At 42.1% G+C, this 19,617-nt stretch overlaps 1 protein-coding gene across 2 annotated transcripts in view; it reads left to right on the top strand.

Annotated features, from left to right (window-relative positions):
• The first annotated feature begins 707 nt into the window (after positions 1-707).
• PCCB (propionyl-CoA carboxylase subunit beta) overlaps positions 708-19,617 on the top strand; it is a 96,302-nt gene continuing 77,392 nt past the window's right edge. The window contains exons 1-5 of one of the 2 annotated variants that reach the window (XM_036877373.2): positions 708-904; positions 3,523-3,642; positions 4,675-4,743; positions 13,835-13,891; positions 15,337-15,450. In XM_036877373.2, coding sequence (XP_036733268.2) covers positions 743-904; positions 3,523-3,642; positions 4,675-4,743; positions 13,835-13,891; positions 15,337-15,450 — 522 coding nt within the window. In that variant the 5' untranslated portion in view covers positions 708-742. The remainder of the gene's footprint in view (positions 905-3,522; positions 3,643-4,674; positions 4,744-13,834; positions 13,892-15,336; positions 15,451-19,617) is intronic. The other variant, XM_036877374.2, reaches the window with a different exon arrangement.

Here is a 19,617-nt window from a genome sequence, read left to right as displayed (position 1 = left end):
AAACAGATGGACAAACTCCCAATAGTTCAGTTCTAAATCCCTAGAGCAGTTCTCAAACTCTTGCAAGCATAAAATCATCCAGAGGTCATCTGTCGAAACAGATTGATTTAGCAGGTACAGGGTGGAGTCTAAGAATTTAAAGTTTGGATCTCCAACTTGCCCCAGTTGAGGCTGAAGCTGCTGGGCCTACCCTTTGAGAATTACTCACTAGAGGTTAAGATCAATATATGGCACGTAATACATGCCTGTGTTTGAATCCTGGCTCGACCACATTTTTAGTATTTGCTCTTGATAATGACACGTTCGGATTCACTCTACCTCTCTGTGCTTCGTTTGCTTCATTTGCGAAATCAGCATAATAAACTAGTGCAAATAAGTGGTTAAGGCCACACGAAGCACGGTGTTCAATAAATGTTGGTTAGCTCTTACTATCTACTCATTTTATATAGGAAAATGACGACAAAACTCGAGGCCTAAGTAATAAGAGAAAGGCATGGGCTATCCATCTTCTATGTTGCCAGGCGGGCACAAGATCTAAGGACCAGGTCTATACTTCCCTTGGTGACGCCGTCGGGGGCCTGGGGTCTCGAACTCTCAGACTCTCCTCTCAAGCACACTCCGAATTCCAGCCCACAGGTTTCCCGTGTCGTGCGACGCTACGCAGGCGCAGACCCGCTGCGCGCACGCTCGACGCACTTGCGTACTGAGGCGTGCCGGCTCGGGGCGCGCCGGCAGAACAAAGATGGCGGCGGCCATACGCGTGGCGGCAGCTGGGGCAAGGCTTCGCGTCGGGCTTCGTGGCCTCTGCAGCCAGCCCGTCTCCGTTAACGAACGCATCGAGAACAAGCGTCGTGCTGCGCTGCTGGGAGGAGGCCAGCGCCGCATCGACGCGCAGCATAAGCGAGTGAGTTCTGAGGGGGCCCAGGCCCCCTCGGCTGCGTTTGTGACCTATTACAGCGCGCCTGGCCGCGGGCTCCGAGGCCTCCCAGCCAATCCGCGGGTTGCTCGCAAGGGGCGGGGGCGGGGGCGAGAGCGTTCACTTTGGGAACCTGCTGTTACCTTTTCCCAAGAGGCCAGTGGAAAGAGGATGAGCACATGAGGCTTTATCGCTCTCTGCTTTCTCTTTGGAATTTTAGATGGACCTGGCTGGGCTCCAGCCGACTAATCACTCAAGAGCTGTAAACTTTTGGACAAGTTATTTAATCTCCAGGCGTCAATTTACTGTAAACAGAAGGTAGTATTCTCCTCTCACAATCTTATTGTTAGGTAGTGAAGCAATGATAGGCACTTAATCAAAAAAGAAATGTTTATTCTAGTGCCCCATTAGTGTAGTGGTAGGTTCTTGTTCCATTATGGAAGCAGAAAAATCGAGATACAAGGCAGGAGAAGTAACAACGGACAAACATCATCCTGGAGTGGGGGGTGTGGTGCGCACTGGCAACTTGTGGGACCTCTGCCTCCAGAATGCTAGCAGAACAAGTTAGGGTCTCAGCGTGAGTCGACCTGCTGCATAGGAAGGGCGCGCCCCGGGAGCAGGTGTTTTTTCTGGAAGTATGCAGGCTACTCTAGTTATTTGGATTAGGGTAAGCAGCTCAGGCACTGTCACCCACTGCCCTGGGTTTTGAGGCAAGAATTGTAGCTGGTCTTTGGAGATATGCTGGGTGGGCCATTTAGCAAAAGAAACGGGCCTGGATCGGTGCCCTGGTAGAACTGAAGTTCTTCCAGGTGAAGGGCACTGAGGCACAACTCACAAGCGTGGGATAGGTGAAAGCTGGGGTCTTCAGTGACCAGCTCTGTAAATTGAAATAGAACGTTGATTTAGATGTTGTAAATTTAAACTATTTAAGAAGGCAACAATTCCCTCTTGACACTCTTGGGAGTGAGATACAAATTTGGTTGATAATGTGTGGTGCCTGGAGGGCTTAACCTCCCTCCAGGGGAACTTTACATCATCTTCTGGAAAGGCCTGTACCTCGTTCTGTGCATTCTTTCTGTTGGCGCCCACTGTTCAATTCCACCCTGGAACATCACCCGACCCCTTCGCCCGCAGATCCTGTTGGGTTTAGATGCAGCCTCCAGAATCTGTTTTCTTTTGACAAAGCTGACTTACTTAGGGGGCAGACTTGATTTAAATTCCCCGCTCCACTTGTTGAAACAATTTTTGGGTTACTTCCATAGGATAGATTCCCAGAAATGGAATTAATGAATTGGAAGATACAAAATTAACATTCTGATATATACTGCCAAATTATTTTCTGGAAAAACTTATTCTACTTTACACAACAGTGTGTAGGATCGCCTATTTGTTTTAACATGACCTCACTGACTTCCGCTACTTTCTTAAGGAAAAAATAGAGCCAATTTGAAGTGTTTTTGTGGGGGGCAGGAGACAGTGGGTCTGGATATTCTGCTTGGGTGCTCAAGTAACAGAAGCACTTGATGGGTTGAGGGCTCTAGCCTCACCTCTCCAGAAGCATTTGTTTCACTCCTCTCAAGTGAGCACTGTCTGTCCCACTCCTTTTCTGCTCAGGTACTCTGAGCTGGGGTTGTCTCTGTATGATAGCATCACTGTCAGGTGTGGGCTTCCTAAGCGGGGCTCCCAGTGTAGGATAGGAGAAGCTTATGCAAGAGACAGAAAGTACTCCTGAAAATGTCCTTGTGTGGCTTAAGTTTTCCCCAGGATCACGTCTCAGAGGCCATAAAGAATGAAGCTAGCAGATCTGAGTAGAAGCAACTAACAAAGTTCTTTTAATGAACGAAAAGAGAAAGCTCCGATTACTCAGGCAGGGCTCCAAGGGGGAATGCCATCAGGACTGTGGTGTCAGAGATTTATATTGCCTCCTGAGAAGAGGAGTCCCACCCTTCCTCGGTCAATAAAATAACTAAACTGATGACATCACAACCCACTCCTGATTGGCTGAAAGTACAAGGCTTCATTTGCACAGGGCATAACCAATCAGAGCTGAGGTCTAACTAAGTGTACTCTTTGAGTGGCTGAGTTTGATTGGAGCTTCTTGAAACTTAATGAGGGCCTTGAAACTTACAGGGGCCCTGAACTCTATCTGGCTGCATCCCTCTATCACCTGCCTCACTTGGCCCTGGACCCTAGTGAGGTGAACTTCTGTGGGGTTTCCTAGAAGAAGCCTATGAATTGGGGGGTGTAATCTCAGACCCCTCACTAAACCTGTTTTAGTTTTCCACCTTCTGCTTCTCCATTCTTCTTTTTATTGCTCCTTAGGTCTCCAGTAAATGTTTGTGGGAGTAATTATCTTGTTTCAGAGTCAGTCACTTCTCACCTTTTCCTTCTCTGCCTCATTTTCCTTCCACAATTAGTGGCTCCTGGAGCACCCTGTCTGCCCTGAAGTCTACTGGTAACACCTGTCATCTGGGCAGGTTGATGAAATAGAGGTTTTCACGTGGGCAAAGGGGGAAAACCTGTCCTGGCCCTCCCGTGAGCACTCCTTGCATTCTGACTTTGTCTACAATGACAACAATGAGTGAGTGATTTTTTTTGCATTTTAGGGAAAACTAACGGCCAGAGAGCGGATCAGTCTCTTGTTGGATCCTGGCAGTTTTATTGAGAGTGACATGTTTGTGGAGCACAGATGTGCAGATTTTGGAATGGCTGCTGATAAGAATAAGGTATCTGTCTGTCTACAGCGGTGATGTGAGCCTCCAAGGTGCACTTTTGAGCTGTGGCCCTGCTGGCCTACCTGCTAGACTAATGAGATCCCTCAGGGACTCAGGATATGTCAAAAACTTTTCAAACTTGGGGTCCTGGAATTGTGGGAGTGCCTCTGGAGGAGCACTGCTGGGCCCTCCAGGTTCCCCCACTTAGCTTTGTCTGCAGATGAAGCAATGTGAGTGAACTGCTCATACCTTGGGCAGTGTAACTCTGGCCCAGTTCCCAGGGCTCTGGTTGTAGGTTCACAGTTCTTGGAGATAGAGAATGGCAGACCTGGGAGGAAAGGTGAAAATATCTTTGAGTTGTGTTCTATTATGTTTAGGAACCAGAGACCCCTAAAGACTGACCACGTGCCTTTTTCGACACACTTTAAGTTTATGCCTTGAAGTTTTTGAGGTTGGAGTCACTGGACATTTCTTCCTTCAACTGGGTGTTCTTCATGGATGTGCAGAGTTCTTTGGATTTACTTTTGATCAGTTTTCTTCAGGTCTTGGTATATGCTGTTTGTGACCAAAGATTTGTAAACTTGGCACTAAACCAGCTGGCTCCATTTGAGCCATAATAGGGCCACCCAGTTATTGCCAGGATTCCAAGCAAAATGATGGGTTTGCTTTATTAAGGTTTGAGGGTGGGGGTGGGTGGCTTGGTAGAAGTTGCCATGTTTCTTTGTGTGTCGTCTTTCCCTCAAGCATTTGGTGGTGGCAGTCCTAGGGGGTATCTTGATTATCCTGCTTTTGAGGGGAATGAGGCCTAAGACCACAGTATCCTTCACTTATGTTCATGAAGCAGTAGTGCAATGCTTGCTGTGCCAGAGGGACAAGAGGGGATTTCTTCATGTCCTTTATTCTTACTGAATTTTAAGGAATTGGGGTGGATTTTTTTTTTTGTGTGTGTGTGGGGTAGTGGTCTTTCAATTGGGGTGTAATTGCAGAATTCATTAAAAGAAGTATTTGGTTTGTTTAACCTTTATTTTTCTGTTTTTCTGGTAGTTTCCTGGAGACAGTGTGGTCACTGGACGGGGGCGAATCAATGGAAGATTGGTTTATGTCTTCAGTCAGGTATTTTATAACTCAAATAGGCTGAGGGTGGAGCTGGGAGCAAAATGAGAAGAAAACAGTCTTGGGGAATGAAGGTTTCCCTATAGTTTGGGGCAGATGAGAGATTTACTTTCTAGTTTTCAGTGCCTCTTAGAACCCTAGGTCTCTGAGTTCTGGGCTTTCATAAAAGTGTGTAAACAAGTTTTCTTAGGTTGCATCAAGACAGATACAGTTTCTTCACACTGAGACCGTAAGAGAATGTAGTAGGCAGAATAATGGCCCCCAAAGATATCTAAGCTCTAATCCTCAAAACCTATGAATATGTTGCCTTACATGGCTAAGGGGAATTAAGCTTCCAGAATAAATGAATGGTGCTAATCAGCTGACTTTAAAATAGAGCAGCCTGGGTTATCCAGGTGGGCCAGTGTAATCAATCACAAGGGTCCTTAAATGTGCAGGAGAGAGGGACAAGAAGAAGAGTGATGTGATGTAAGAAGAACTTGACCTGCCAGTGCTGGCTTAGAAGACGGTGGAAGGGGGTCACAGTGAAGGAATACACAAGATCTATAGAGCTGGAAAAGGCAAGAAAACAGATTCTCCCCTGGACCCTCCAGAAAGGAGCATGGCATTGCTAACCTTGATTTCAGCTCAGTGAGATTCATGTAGGACTTCTAAGTTACAGAAATATAAGGTAATAAGGTAATACATTTGTATTGTTTCTAATCACTGAATTTGTGGTCATTTGTTACAGCAGCTTTAGAAAACTAACAAAGAACATGTTACTACTATTTTGGTTTTGATTTCCACCCCCACAGAGGTAGAAATATGTATGTAATTCTAAATATTTAGTTCCTTTTACAGATCTAAAGTTATAAGGGTTGTTTAGGAACCCAAAGTGTTTTCTGGGTTTCATACTAAAATAATTTTGCTTGGTTAATTTTCAATTTATTACATTTAGACAATAACTTGTTTGTAAATGAATTACTGGGGGTAAAATGGTAACATTTCCAGAATCTCTTGCTGGCTTTAGTGCATCTCTGTCTTGCCAATGGGTTTCAGCCCCGGGCAAGTTCACTATGGATTCAATGTAACCAAAGAAATGACAGTAAAATATTCTTGGGGTGAAAGGGTTATACCCAACTTAATTTCCACTGTGGCAGGTCAGTCACTAAAATCCCGGTCACTCAGAGCGAGTCTGCATGCAGCAAGCCCATCTCTGCCTCTGGGCCTCTGTCCTCGGCACTGCCACCACTCCAGCCTCTGCTCTGCTCTCCTGGAACCTTGCAGCCCTGCCACCGTATGGTGCCCAGAGCACTGGGTGGAGCTCTTTTTATAGAGTCAACAGCCATGTATTGCCCACAGGTGTGGAGTGAGCTACTCAAACAGGGCCAGGTGAGGATCCTGGCCAGAGGAACTCTCATTTTATCCACAAATCCTTAATAAGATAGCTAGAACAAAGAAAGGTACTGTGTTTTCTGGACCTGTTGTTCTCCTATTTATTTTTTTATTAAGATATTATTGATATACACTCTTATGAAGGTTTCACATGAAAAAATGTGGTTATTACCTTCACCTATATTATCATGAGCCCCCCATACCCCACTGTAGTAACTGCTCATCAGTATTGTAAGATGCCACAGAGTCACTGTTTGCCTTCTCTGTGCTACACTGTCTTCCCCATGATCTCCCACACACTATGTGTATGAATCATAATACCCCTCCATCCCCTTTTCCCTCCCTCCCCACCTGCCCTCCCCCACCCCTCCCCTTTGGTAACCACTAGTCCCTTCTTGGAGTCTGTGAGTCTGTTGCTGTTTTGTTCCTTCAGTTTTGCTTTGTTGTTATACTCCACAAATGAGAGAAGTAATTTGGTACTTTTCTTTCTTTGCCTGGCTTATTTCACTGAGCATAATATCCTCCAGCTCCATCCAGGTTGTTGCACATGGTAGGATTTGTTTCTTTCTTATGGCTGGATAGTATTCCATTGTGTATATGTACCACCTCTTCTTTATCCATTCATCTACTGATGGACACTTAGATTGTTTCCATATCTTGGCTATTGTAAATAGTGCTGCGATAAACGTAGGGGTGCATATGTCTTTTTTAATCTGAGAAATTAAATTCTTTGGGAAAATCCCTAGGAGTGGAATTCCCAGGTCAAATGGTTTTTCTCTCTTTAGTTTTTTGAGGAAACTCCATATTGCTTTCCACAATGGTTGAACTAGCTTACATCCCCACCAGCAGTGTAGGAGGGTTCCCCTTTCTCTGCATCCTCACCAACATTTGTTCTTAGTCTTTTCAATGCTGGCCATCCTTACTGGTGTGAGGTGATATCTCATTGTGGTTTTAATTTGCATTTCCCTGATAATTAGTGATGTGGAGCATCTTTTCATGTGCCTGTTGGTCATCTGAATTTCTTCTTTGGAGAAATGTCTGTTCATATCCTCTGCCCATTTGTTAATCGTATTACTTGCTTTTTGGTTGTTGAGGTGTGTGAGTTCTTTATGTATTTTAGATGTTAACCCTTTGTTGGATATGTCATTTACAAATATATTCTCCAGTACTGTAGGATGCCTTTTTGTTCTGTTAATGGTGTCCTTTGCTGTACAGAAGCTTTTTAGTTTGATGTAGTCCCATGTGTTCATTTTTGCTTTACTTTCCCTTGCTCGAGGAAATACATTCAGGAAAAAGTTGCTCATGTTTATTATATTCAGGAGATTTTTGCCTTTGTTGTCTTCTAAGAATTTTATGGTTTCATGACTTATATTCAGGTCTTTGACCATTTTGAATTTACTTTTGTGTTTGGGGATAGACAATAATCCAGTTTCATTCTCTTGCATGTAGCTGTCCAGTTTTGCCAACACCAGTTGTTGAAGAGGCTGTCATTTCCCCATTGTATGTCCATGGTTCCTTTATCATATATTAATTGACCATATATGCTTGGGTTTATATCTGGGTTCTCTAGTCTGTTCCATTGGGTATGGTTCTGTTCTTGTGCCAGTGCCAAATTGTCTTGATTACTGTGGCTTTGTAGTAGAGCTTGAAGTTGGGGAGCATAATCCCCCCAGCTTTATTCTTCTTTCTCAGGATTGCTTTGGCTATTCGAGGTCTTTTATGGTTCCATATGAATTTTAGAACACTTTGCTCTAGTTTGTTGAATAATGCTGTTGGTATTTTGATAGGGATTGCATTGGATTTGTAGATTGCTTTAGGCAGGATGGCCATTTTGAGAATAGGAATTCTTCCTATCCATGAGCATGGGATGTGTTTCTATTTATTGGTTTTTTTCTTTAATTTCTCTCATGAGTGTCTTGTAGTTTTCAGAGTATAAGTCTTTCACTTCCTTGGTTAGGTTTATTCCTAGGTATTTTATTCTTTTTGATGCAATTGTGAATGGAATTGTTTTCCTGATTTCTCTTTCTGCTAGTTCATTGTTAGTGTATAGGAATGCAGCAGATTTCTGTGTATTAATTTTGTAACCTGCAGCTTTGCTGAATTAAAATATTAATTCTAGTAGTTTTGGAGTGGATTCTTTAGGGTTTTTTATGTACAATATCATGTCATCTGCAAACAATGAGAGTTTGACTTCTTCCTTGCCAATCTGGATGCCTTTTATTTATTTGTGTTGTCTGATTGTCATGGCTAGGACGTCCAGTACTATGTTGAATAAAGGCGGGGAGAGTGGGCATCTTTGTCTTGTTCCTGATCTTAAAGGAAAGGCTTTCTGCCTCTCGCTGTTATGTATGATGTTGGCTGTGGGTTTGTCGTCATATATGGCCTTTGTTACGTTGAGGTACTTGCCTTCTATACCCATTTTGTTGAGATTTTTTATGATAAATGGATGTTGAATTTTGTCGAATGCTTTTTTGGCATCTATGGAGATGATCATGTGGTTTTTGTCCTTTTTGTTGATGTGGTAGGTGATGTTGGTGGATTTTCTAATGTACCATCCTTACATCCCTGGAATAAATCCTACTTGATCATGATGGATGATCTTTTTGATGTATTTTTGAATTCGGTTTGCTCATATTTTGTTGAGTATTTTTTCATTTGTGTTCACCAGGGATATTAGTCTGTAGTTTTCTTTTTTTGTGGTGTCTTTGCCTGATTTTGGTATTAGGGTGATGGTGATCTCGTAGAATGAGTTTGGAAGTATTCCCTCCTCCTCTACTTGTTGGAAAACTTTAAGGAGAAAGGGTATTGGGTCTTCACTAAATGTTTGATAAAATTCAGCGGTGAAGTCATCTGGTCCAGGAGTTTTGTTCTTAGGTAGTTTTTTAATTTTCAGTTCAATTTCATTGCTAGTGATTGTTCTGTTCAGATTTTTTGTTTGTTTCTGGGTCAGCCTTGGAAGGCTGTATTTTTCTAGAAAGTTTTCCATTTCTTCTGGGTTATCCAGTTTGTTAGCATATAATTTTTCATAGTATTTCTGTGGTATCCATAGTGATTTTTCCCTTCTTATTTTTTATTCTGTTTGTGTATGTAGACTTTTTTTTTTGATAAGTCCGACCTAGGCGTTTATCTATTTGGTTATTTTCTTGAACAAGCTCCTGCTTTCATTGATTCATTCTATTGTTTTATTCTTCTTGATTTTATTTATTTTTGCTCTAATCTTTATTATGTCCCTTTCTCTGCTGACTTTGGGCCTCATTTGGTCTTCTTTTCTAGTTTAATTATGAGTTTAGACTGTTTTTATGCGATTGTTCTTCTTTCCTGAAGTAGGCGTGTTTTGCATTATATTTCCCTCTTTAGCACTGCGTTTGGTGCATCCCACAGATTTTGCGGTGTTGAATTATTGCTGTCATTTGTATCCATATATTGCTTCATCTCTGTTTTTATTTGGTCATTGATCCATTGGTTATTTAGGAGCATGTTGGTAAGCCTCTATTTGTTAGTGGGCTTTTTTGTTTTCTATACATAATTTATTTCTAGTTTCATGCCTTTGTGATCTGAGAAGTTGGTTGTTATAATTTCAATCTTTTTGAATTTACCAGGGCTCTTTTTGTGGCCTAGTCTGTGATCTGTTCTTGTAAATGTTCCATGTGCACTTGAGAAGAATGTATCCTGCTGCTTTTGGGTGTAGAGTTCTATAGAGGTTTTTAGGTCCATCTGTTCTAACGTGTTGTTCAGTGCCTCTGTATCCTTACTTATTTTCTGTCTGGTTGATCTGTCCTTTTGAGAGAGTGGAGTGTTGAAGTCTCCTAGAATGAATGCATTACATTCTATTTCCCCTTTTAATTCTGTTAGTATTTGTTTCACATATGTAGATGCTCCTGTGTTGGGTGCATAGATATTAATAATGATTATATTCTCTTGTTGGATTGACCCCTTTATCATTATGTAATGTCCTTCTTTGTCTCTTGTTACTTTCTTTATTTTAAAGTATTTTGTCTGACAGAAGTACTGCAACTTCTGCTTTTTTCTCCCTGTTAGTTGCTTGAAATATCTTTTTCCATCCCTTCACTTTTAGTCTGTATATGTCTTTGGGTTTGAAGTGAGTCTCTTGTAGGCAGCATATAGTTGGGTCTTTTTTTTTTTTAATCAGTTCTGTTATTACTCTGTGTCTTTTAATTGGTGCATTCAGACCATTTACATTAAGGGTGATTATCGATAAGTATGTACTTGTTGCCATTGCAGGCTTTATATTCATGGTTACCAATGGTTCAAGGGTAACTTCCTTACTATTTAAGAGTCTAACTTAACTCACTTAGTGTGCTATTACAAACACAATCTAAAGGTTCTTTCTTTTTTTTCCTCCTTCTTTTTCTTCTTCCTCCATTCTTTATATATTAGGTATCATATTCTGTACTCTTTGTCTATCCCTTGACTGACTTTGGGGGTAGTTGACTTAATTTTGCATTTGCCTAGTAATTAATTGGTCTACTTTCTTTACTGTGGTTTTATTACCTCTGGTGATGGCCATTTAGCCTTAGGAACACTTCCATGTATAGCAGTCCCTCCAAAATACACTGTAGAGAAAGTTTGTGGGAGATAAAGTCTCTCAGCTTTTGCTCATCTGGAAATTGTTTAATCCCTCCTTCTAATTTAAATGATAATCTTGCTGGATAGAGAATTCTTCGTTCGAGACCCTACTGCATCATTGCATTAAATATATCATGCCACTCCTTTCTGGCCTGTAAGTTTTCAGTTGAGAAGTCTGATATTAGCCTGATGGGTTTTCCTTTGTATGTGATTTTTTTTTTCTCTCTGACTCCTTTTAATAGTCTGTCTTTATCCTTTGTCTTTGCCATTTTAATTGTCACATGTCTTGGTGTTGTCTTCCTCAGGTCCCTTGTGTTGGGAGATCTGTGCACCTCCATGGCCTGAGAGACTATCTCCTTCCCTAGATTGGGAAAGTTTTCAGCAATTACCTCCTCAAAGGCACTTCCTGTCCCTTTTTCTCTCTCTTCTTCTATTACCCCTATAATATGAATATTTTTCCGTTTGGATTGGTCACACAGTTCTCTCAATATTCTTTCATTCTTAAGAGATCCTTTTTTTTCTCTGTGCCTCAGCTTCTTTGTATTCCTGTTCTCTGATTTCTATTTCATTTATTGTCTCCTCCACCATATCTAATCTGCTTTTAAAACCCTCCATTGTTTTCCTTAACAATTGAATCTTTGCCCTGAATTTGTTCTTGAGTCCTTGAAAACTTTTCTGTATCTCCAGAAGCATGTTTATTATTTTTATTTTGAAATCTCTTTCAGGAAGATTGATGATAATTGGTTTCATGTGACTCTTTTTCTGGTGTTTGTGGTATTTTTGTTTGAACCAGGTTCCTTTGATGTTTCATATTTGTATGTGTTGCCCTCTAGTGCCCAGAAGCTCTACTCTCTGGAGCCTCTCAGCTACTGGAGCGATGTTAGGGGTCGCAGGGGAGTGGTGCAGGTGCCTGGGGGGGGAGGAAAGAGCTTTTTCCTACTTCCTGGCTGCTATGCCTGTCTCCACTGCCAGAACCAGTGGGCCGAACACAGAGGTGTAAGTCTGTATGCTTTGCCTTTGTACCTGCTGTGGGTGGGGCTTCCCTCTCACTAGCCTGACACCAGCGCAGGGGTTGTTGGTTTGCAAGCCAGGTGCGTGCCGGCTGGGAGGAAGGCATAGCAGGCTGTGTATCACTGTGGGGTGCCTTAAAGCTGTGTAGCCAGCCAGGGGGATGGAGCACCTGAAGCTCCTGAAAGTTCCCAACCTGTTGGGCAGAGTGCACCCTTACAATTTTGTTCACCTGTTCTTTCTCCTGAGCAGTATGCTCTGTGCAATCCTTACCCCTTTAGCAGCCCTGGTGCTATTAGGAAGTCTCTCAGACTGCCTGCCCAGAGTCACTGAATATGGATCCCTGTTTTCCACAAGCAGCTGGAATGTTAGTCTCTCCAGGTGTTCTGCCTGTGTTAGCTTTCCAACCCCACTAATCACCAGAGTACCATGCAGTGTAGGTTCGCCCTCCCAGAGCAGATCTCCAGGTTTAGGTGTTCAGCAGTCCAAGCCTCTACTCCCTCCCTGCTCTGTTTCTCTTCCTCCTGCCAGTGAGCTGGGTTCGGGGAAGGACTTGGGTCACACTGGGTCACAATATCGGTTTCATGTGACCCCTATAATACGAACAAATAGGAATGCCCATTTGATGTTCATAGAATAAAATTTTTAGTTAAATCTGTGTGAAAAGTTTCTTTTTCTTAAAGCTACAAATGGTACCTTACCCTGTTTCGTGAGGTCTGTTCTTTTCTCCTGGTGTATGCAGTTCTGGCACAGCCTTCTTTCCTGTTGCTCTTTCAGGAGTAGTTATGTTAATTATATTTTTGTATTATATGTGGTTTTAGGAGGAGTTCCCTGTGTCAGCTCTTGTGCCACCATCTTTAATCCTTTCTTTTCTCCTATTAAACAGATACAAAATTCTCTGAAAGAATACTTTTGAACACATTTTGTGCCCATGGGGTATTGTGGGAGTGAGGGTGAGGTGGAGATGACTGAGACAGAGCTTGCCCTGAGAAGCTAATGATTCTGTAGATAGAATGGGGCCAAACAGGAGTGAATACAGTATAGATGAGGTTAGGGAGGTTCCTGGAAAATTCTGTTGGCTCAAAACAAGGAATGATCAATTCCAGGATTGAGGAAGGCTTTAGAGAGAATGGGGCATTTGAAATAAGCCCTAAAGGATACTGAGGGTGGGGTGTGATGAGCCACTTTTTTGTAGTGATCCCCCAAATCTTTTTTTTTCTGGAGAGAATGTTTTTGCAGAGAAGCAGCTTCTGTCTCTTGCCTAATAGACTGTAAGTGTGTACTAGGGGGAGGGGAGTAGGAGAAAAGAGGGACCAGCAGTAGCTCATGATTCAGTGTGCAGAGACTGTTCTCACCCATTTCAGCCTCACTTTTGCAGGTGGTGATTTTGAGTGCAGAACCCCTCTGGTTAAGTTTCTTCAGAGAACAAACCTTTCTTCTCTCAAGGTGAAGGAGATGCCCTGTGAGGTCTAACTGTTCCTAGTAGACTTGCTATCCATCTGTTTTTCACCACTCCTCGCCTCTCACTTTCCCTGATTTCTGGGTTGTCCCTCCTTTTGGTCACTCCCTCTGCAGGTGTGTCTGCTTCCATTTGCTCTAACACAGATAGTCTGTGCTATCAGTTCCCAGGTCAGTCCTCTGGGCTGAGTCTGCTTTAAATTCCCCACTGTCTTTTTGAGGGGGTTTTAGGAAGGAGGTCATTCCTACAAGAAGCCCTTTATATCAGAAGGTAATAAAAAAAGTTCATTAGCAAAAGGAAGCAGTGAGGACTTTGATTCACTTTTTACTCCTCTCTTGTCAAAACTGCAAATTTTCCTAGTAATAGGAATGCCCGTTTGATGTTCATAGAACCTGATTTTTTGGGTTAAATCTGTGTGAAAAGTTTCCTTTTCTTAAAGCTACAAATTGTTTTTGTAGAGCAGACTAGGTGTTTTGCTCTTGACAATATGTGAACTCCCTTTAAGGTATTTTATAGAATAATTTATAAGCCAGACTTTTCTCCTAATTTTTTCAACTTCTGAAAATTCTTTAAAAACATATTTGTGAACTTTCAGTTTCTTCCTCTTACTGGTTCTTTGTCTCTGGCTAGTCACTGTATTTTATTGATTTGTTTTCTTTTTAGGATTTTACAGTTTTTGGAGGCAGTTTGTCAGGAGCTCATGCACAGAAGATCTGCAAAGTAAGTATTTAATATTGAAAACAAATCCAAGACTTTAATCAGTCGTATAGTGCATATTGAGAATCACTGGGGTACAAGACACTGAGCTGGGTGTGTGGGTTGGGGCAGAAGTGTGCAAAATTTAGTGCTGATCTGAAGGTGCCTCCATTTCAGGGCAGGAGAGTTCTTAACATTTTTGCACCATGGATCCCTTTGGCAGGCTGGTGAAGCCTGAACCTTTATTTTATTTTTTTTTTAACATGCAGAAAATAAAATATGTAGGGTTATAAAAGATTAAAAACATTTTTTAAATCACATCCTTAATTTATGTAATATATATGCTTCATTAATAACATTTGTAGTGGATCTAAACTGCTATAATTGCAAAATTGGCATGAGTGAAAATATTTCAAGATATCTGCAACGATGTTAATGTGACATAAAAATATCTGCCTTTCATTAACAATAAAGTCACAGGCATTTCTAATATTACTGTGCTTTTATTGCCTGTATTCATAACTGAAGGAAATGCTAAAGATCAGCTAATAAAGATATAAATTTTTTTCCAATCTATGTTCATAAACTCCCATTTTGAAATCTATTCACAGACTCCATAGGGTTCTGAGGACCCCAGCTAAAGTACCCATGGTCTGGGTGGAGAGTCCAGGCACTAAAAAAGCAGTGCAAGGGTTATGTGATGGTATTTTAAGAAAACACTGTTCGAGGTGATGATGATCTGGAGATGAATTAAAGTGTACATCATATCTGAAGAATTTTGGAATTAAAGGTAGAGGTGACTATTAGGATCCAGAACTGCTCTGTGTAATGGAACACCTGGATTCTAGACATAGTCCTGTCATATATTGCTCCTGAGGTCCTGGGACAATTACTTCTAAACCTTCCTATTTTTTCTCTTTTTACTGTCTCTGTTATGGTGGTTAATTGAGATAATGGAAGCGAAAGTGCTTTGTAATCTATCAAGCGTTGCTAGAAATGTTCCTCATTAGGCTGTCAACGACCCATGAAGAAAACCTGTCTTTTAGAAGTCAAAGCCGGCCTGGACCTAGCCTCAGGTTGACAGATGGGTCTTCATTTACTTTGTTAAAATACTTCTTTGCCATTCTACTAGCGGTTCTTTCAGAAGAGTATGGGGAACAAAACTGCCCGCTGAGAAATATCACAGCCTCGGCCTGTGACTGCAGAAATGTTTGCCATGAGCAGTCCTATCCCCTGCTAGTGGGAAGTACCTTGGCTCTTAGATGTTTGGAGGGCTTCAATCAACTCTTTAAATATCTGGTTCTCTGTCTTCTGTGAAGGTACCCAGTCATCATGGGGAATGAAGCCTGTGTTATTCCTGTTTTGAAAGTGCATTCAGAACACTTGCCAGAAAACACTGTGGTGCTTTGTAAATGCTGTTTCTGATTACAGGATCAGTTGTCTCACAAAAGATTTCTCTGCTGTCTCAGATAATGGACCAGGCCATGACAGTGGGGGCTCCAGTGATTGGACTGAATGACTCTGGGGGAGCACGGATCCAAGAGGGAATAGAGTCTTTGGCTGGCTATGCAGACATCTTTCTGGTGAGAAACCCATTAATAAAGAGTAGAGGGTAAAAAAGTACAGGGCTTAGTTCTCTAAGCTATGTTCTGGTCAGATCTTCCCCATCTCTCCTCATTGTTCTCTGCCCCATTGTGTCTGTTCTATGGCTCCTTCCTATCACTGGAGGTAGCATGAAGGGTGAATGAAAAGAGAGTAAGTGAGGAGAGCTTTTTTCTCATAGAGGGCTATTCATAGGGGTAAACAGAATTAAAGACCACTCAAAAGAGAAAGCCACTTAAATACATTTTTTTTTCCCAGAAGCAAGGGAGAGGGATTATAAAAGGTTAAAGAGAATTGACTTGCTAGAATTAGGAATTTAAAACAAAATGTAGTGCTTTTTGTTTTTTGTTTAAAACACCGTAAGATTAATGTACAAACTTCAGGCTGTAGTACAAATAAGAAAGAAGTCTGTCCAAACTCCCCCATTCAGAGACATGTGGAGAATATCATTTCAGGTATCTTTCTGCTTACTTACTACCAGAGAATAGTGAAAAACCCAAAAATAAATTAAATGTGTTATTTGTAGTAGGATATATATTGTGAGAGAGATAGTAAGGGAGATTGGGGTGATGGAAAGAGATATTGCCAGTTGGAAACTTGAGGAAAGAGGTAAATCAGCATTTCCAGGGAGGGGAAGAAAGATGGAGAAGGAAAGAAAGAGGAAGGCAGAGATCATTTCTAGTCAGGCCAGCAGGTCTTGTCACCTGCTGTCGTATGGGCTTATGAGGGTTTTTATTCCTGGCTACTGCCCTTTTTGATTAGTTGAAAAAAATGTGTATTTGTTTAAGATAATCTGGTAATTGTTAATGTTAGTTGAGAAGCTCCTTTGTAGATCTTAAACCTACCTTTTAATCTTGAGCTCCAGGGGGGAGAATTAGTTCTTTGGGTGGCTTGGCCAGAATAGTTTAGACCTGGCAGGTCTGCTTCGGCCCCAGCCTGGAAATCATGCCTGTGTTAGAAATGAAGGGAAGACAGAGTGGCCTTAAGAAGGGTGGCAGTAAACCACTACATTTTAGAGCTTGTCAGGATTTCAGAATACTGTCTAGTCTGACAGAACTTTATGAGTTCCAGCTGGGGAAGTTGGGTTTTGTTTTGTATTAAAGGGATAAGCTTTACTGACTTTAAGATCTGCATTGCTTAATTGCTTACTAATGCTGCTTGTCACCTTCACTTCCATCCACTTTTCCTGTCTATATTATTTTTTTTTTTTAACTTAATTTTGATATAATTTCAAACTTCATAGAAAAATTGCAAAAATAATACAAGGAACTCCCGTATATCCTTTAGCCAGGTTCACCAGTTGTTTACATTTTGCCCATTTGCTCTGTCATTCTTCATATGAATGTATTTACATGTTGCATTTTTCTGAAACATTTGAGGGTAAATTGGAAACTGAGCCTCCTTCCTTTCTTAACTCCTTCATCGTGTATTTCCTAAGAACAAGGGCATTCTTTTAAATAACCAGAATATAATAGTAAAAATCAGGAAATTTAACATTGATTCATTTATATTATTCTTATCCATACTAATAGATATCTATACTATTCTTATTCAGATTACATTAAATGATCTTAATAAAGTCCTCTTTAGCTATTCACCCTCCCTTTCCCCCAATCCAATCCGGGGTTAAATACTGCCTTTGGTTGGCATATCTCTTTAATCTCCTTTAATCTGAAGCAATTCTTTAGTTTTTCTTTTTCCTCCATGACCTTGACATTTTAAAACATAGCTATATTATAGTATAATTTACAAATGATATAATCCACACAAAAAAACTAAGCTTATAGTAAAATGATTTTTAGTACATTTACAGAGTTGTGGAATCATTACACAATCCAATTTTAGAACTTTTCCCTCTGTAACTGTGGGGGGAAAATAAGTTCCCAGCCTGGGGCAAATTACCTTTGAAGCCAAAATCAGTCAAAGGGAGAAATAAAGTGGGAGAAACCTGCTTATTGCTTACAAGCAGTTGTCCACTTCTGCTCACCTGTGTCTCTCATGACCCAGCTGCAAAAAGGGACCCCACCCAACCTCTCTGGTATATCCTCACTCCCTCTACCCTTATAATCACCTATTGATATGGAGATGCAGTAAGGCCAGGTGAGAGATTCTGGAAATATTGTAGTTTTACCAGCCAACCCCTCCAGAAATCTTGCATCACAATTTACTTGCTCTCCATCTTCCGCAGTGGCCCCTGTACAAGAAAACTGGAGCACTGTAACTAGACTAATAACATACAATAAAATCATGCTAATCCTCAAGATGGACGATTCAACTAGGTTCAAAGTCGTATGCAGATTAACTCCATAGCTCGCTGGTTCAACAGGTGGTCAGTAGCTGGACAGGTAGGGAGTTCAGAGTAATCATCACATGGCAGCTGCAGCCAGGGGGTTGGTCTAGGCCACAGGGACTGTAGAAGAAAATAAACTTAAGGGTGATAAGATACATGTTTTAAAGACACAGCATAGATAAATCTTGTCCATCAGGCAGGATGCATGCAAGAGAGTTGTCCTGTGATAGGACAGTGGCAGGAATGGGATCTCGTCCTGGTCTAGTATGCCAGACTTTCACCCCCGTCCCTGTGGGAGTTAACAGATGGGTCGATATATCGGACAAGGAGAGGTACATGCACTGGCCATAGATATAAAATGAAACTTCCCTGTAAGGTGCTCTTACTTCCTGGACATTTTGGGTATACTACCATATTCTTTGGGGACCATTCTGCTTTTACTTCAGGAACACACAGGAGGCCAGCTTCCAGGCCTTTTCCCCATGGTGCCAGAAGGGCCAGCCATCACTGGCCCGTGTGTCAAAATGTCCAGGGCCACATCCACTCGACAGTCTCCATGGCTTAATGCAGTTGGGCCTGGCAGTAGGATGTTGCTCTGCTGGCCATATTCTGGCTTCAATAACTCCTTTTTGGTTTGCACATACAGTTGTATAGGAGAGGCAGCAATATGTGTTAGCATGTCCATAAGGCTCAAGGCTCCTTTCCAGGGCTTCTCATTCAAATCCCATAGCACTGTCCATAAGCGAACTGACCAGCCTCATAGATTATTGGTGTCTGACTTCAGGCCAGATTTCAACAAACCATTGCACCTCTCTGTTATGCCTGCTCCGGTAGGGTTGTATGGTACATGAAACTTCCACTTTATTCCCAATTACTGCATCCATTCTTGTAACGCATGTCCTGTAAAGTGGGTGCTTGATTGCTCTCAATCACCTGTGGTCAGCCATAGGCTGCAAAGAGACCCTCCGGGCTCCTCTTTGTAGTTTGCTGATCTGCATAACATGCATGAAAAGCAACCAGCAGTTCAGTAGCAGTGTCCACACAAGTCATGGCATGCCTTCTTCTCCATACAAGTCAAGTCACCATATCCTTCTGATATGGGCAGAGGCCCAATATAGTCTATCTGCCACCTCACAAGGAGTCTTGGCCCCTTTACTATTGTCCCATGTTGCTGCAGGACTCGGTGTCAGTCCGTCTTAGAGCACAAAAGGCACTCCTTCCGGGCTCTGCTGACTTCTTCAAAGGTCATTGGTAAGCTCCACTGGTGGGCTACAGCCCACATTGTCTTTTGCCCTGTGTGCAACAAACACTGATGTAACCATTGGGCTACATCAGAGGTAGGCTCTTGTTCTAGTCATGCACCTGGGCAGATGTGTCTGCTTCATCATTCCCTGGGGATGCCAAAGACAAATGGCCCATCACATGGTATACAGTAACTCTCAGTCTAACCAGAGGCCCATAGGTCTTGCCGTAGCATTTGCCCCCAAAAGGGCTGGTGACCAACCATCCAGATGGCATGGTACCATGTCGGTAGCCACAGGGTCAAGCCCCAATAGACAGCCCAGCTGTCAGCACAGACAACTATAGGGGAGGGCTCCTGGGTGATCAAGAGCCATACTGCCTGCAACTCAGCCCATTGACAGCTCTTTCCCTCTCTGTCCTTCAGCCGTATTGTCTGAGTCTTAGGATGGAAAGCCACAGCCTCCCATGACTGGAGCCATCTGTATACCAAGCATCTTCAGGTATAGGGGCTTTTCCCTCCTGATAAGGACTCTTGGCTACCAAGGCTCGAATGAAAGTTCTTCCTGCTTTCCACTGGTATATGTCACTGGCCCAGTAAGCGTTGGAGTTCTCCAAT

The sequence above is a fragment of the Manis pentadactyla genome, chromosome 1 (assembly GCF_030020395.1).
Source record: "Manis pentadactyla isolate mManPen7 chromosome 1, mManPen7.hap1, whole genome shotgun sequence".
NCBI classification, from domain to species: domain Eukaryota; kingdom Metazoa; phylum Chordata; class Mammalia; order Pholidota; family Manidae; genus Manis; species Manis pentadactyla.
The sequence above is the reverse complement of the archived record's forward strand: the minus strand, read 5'-3'. Positions and strand labels throughout refer to the sequence as shown.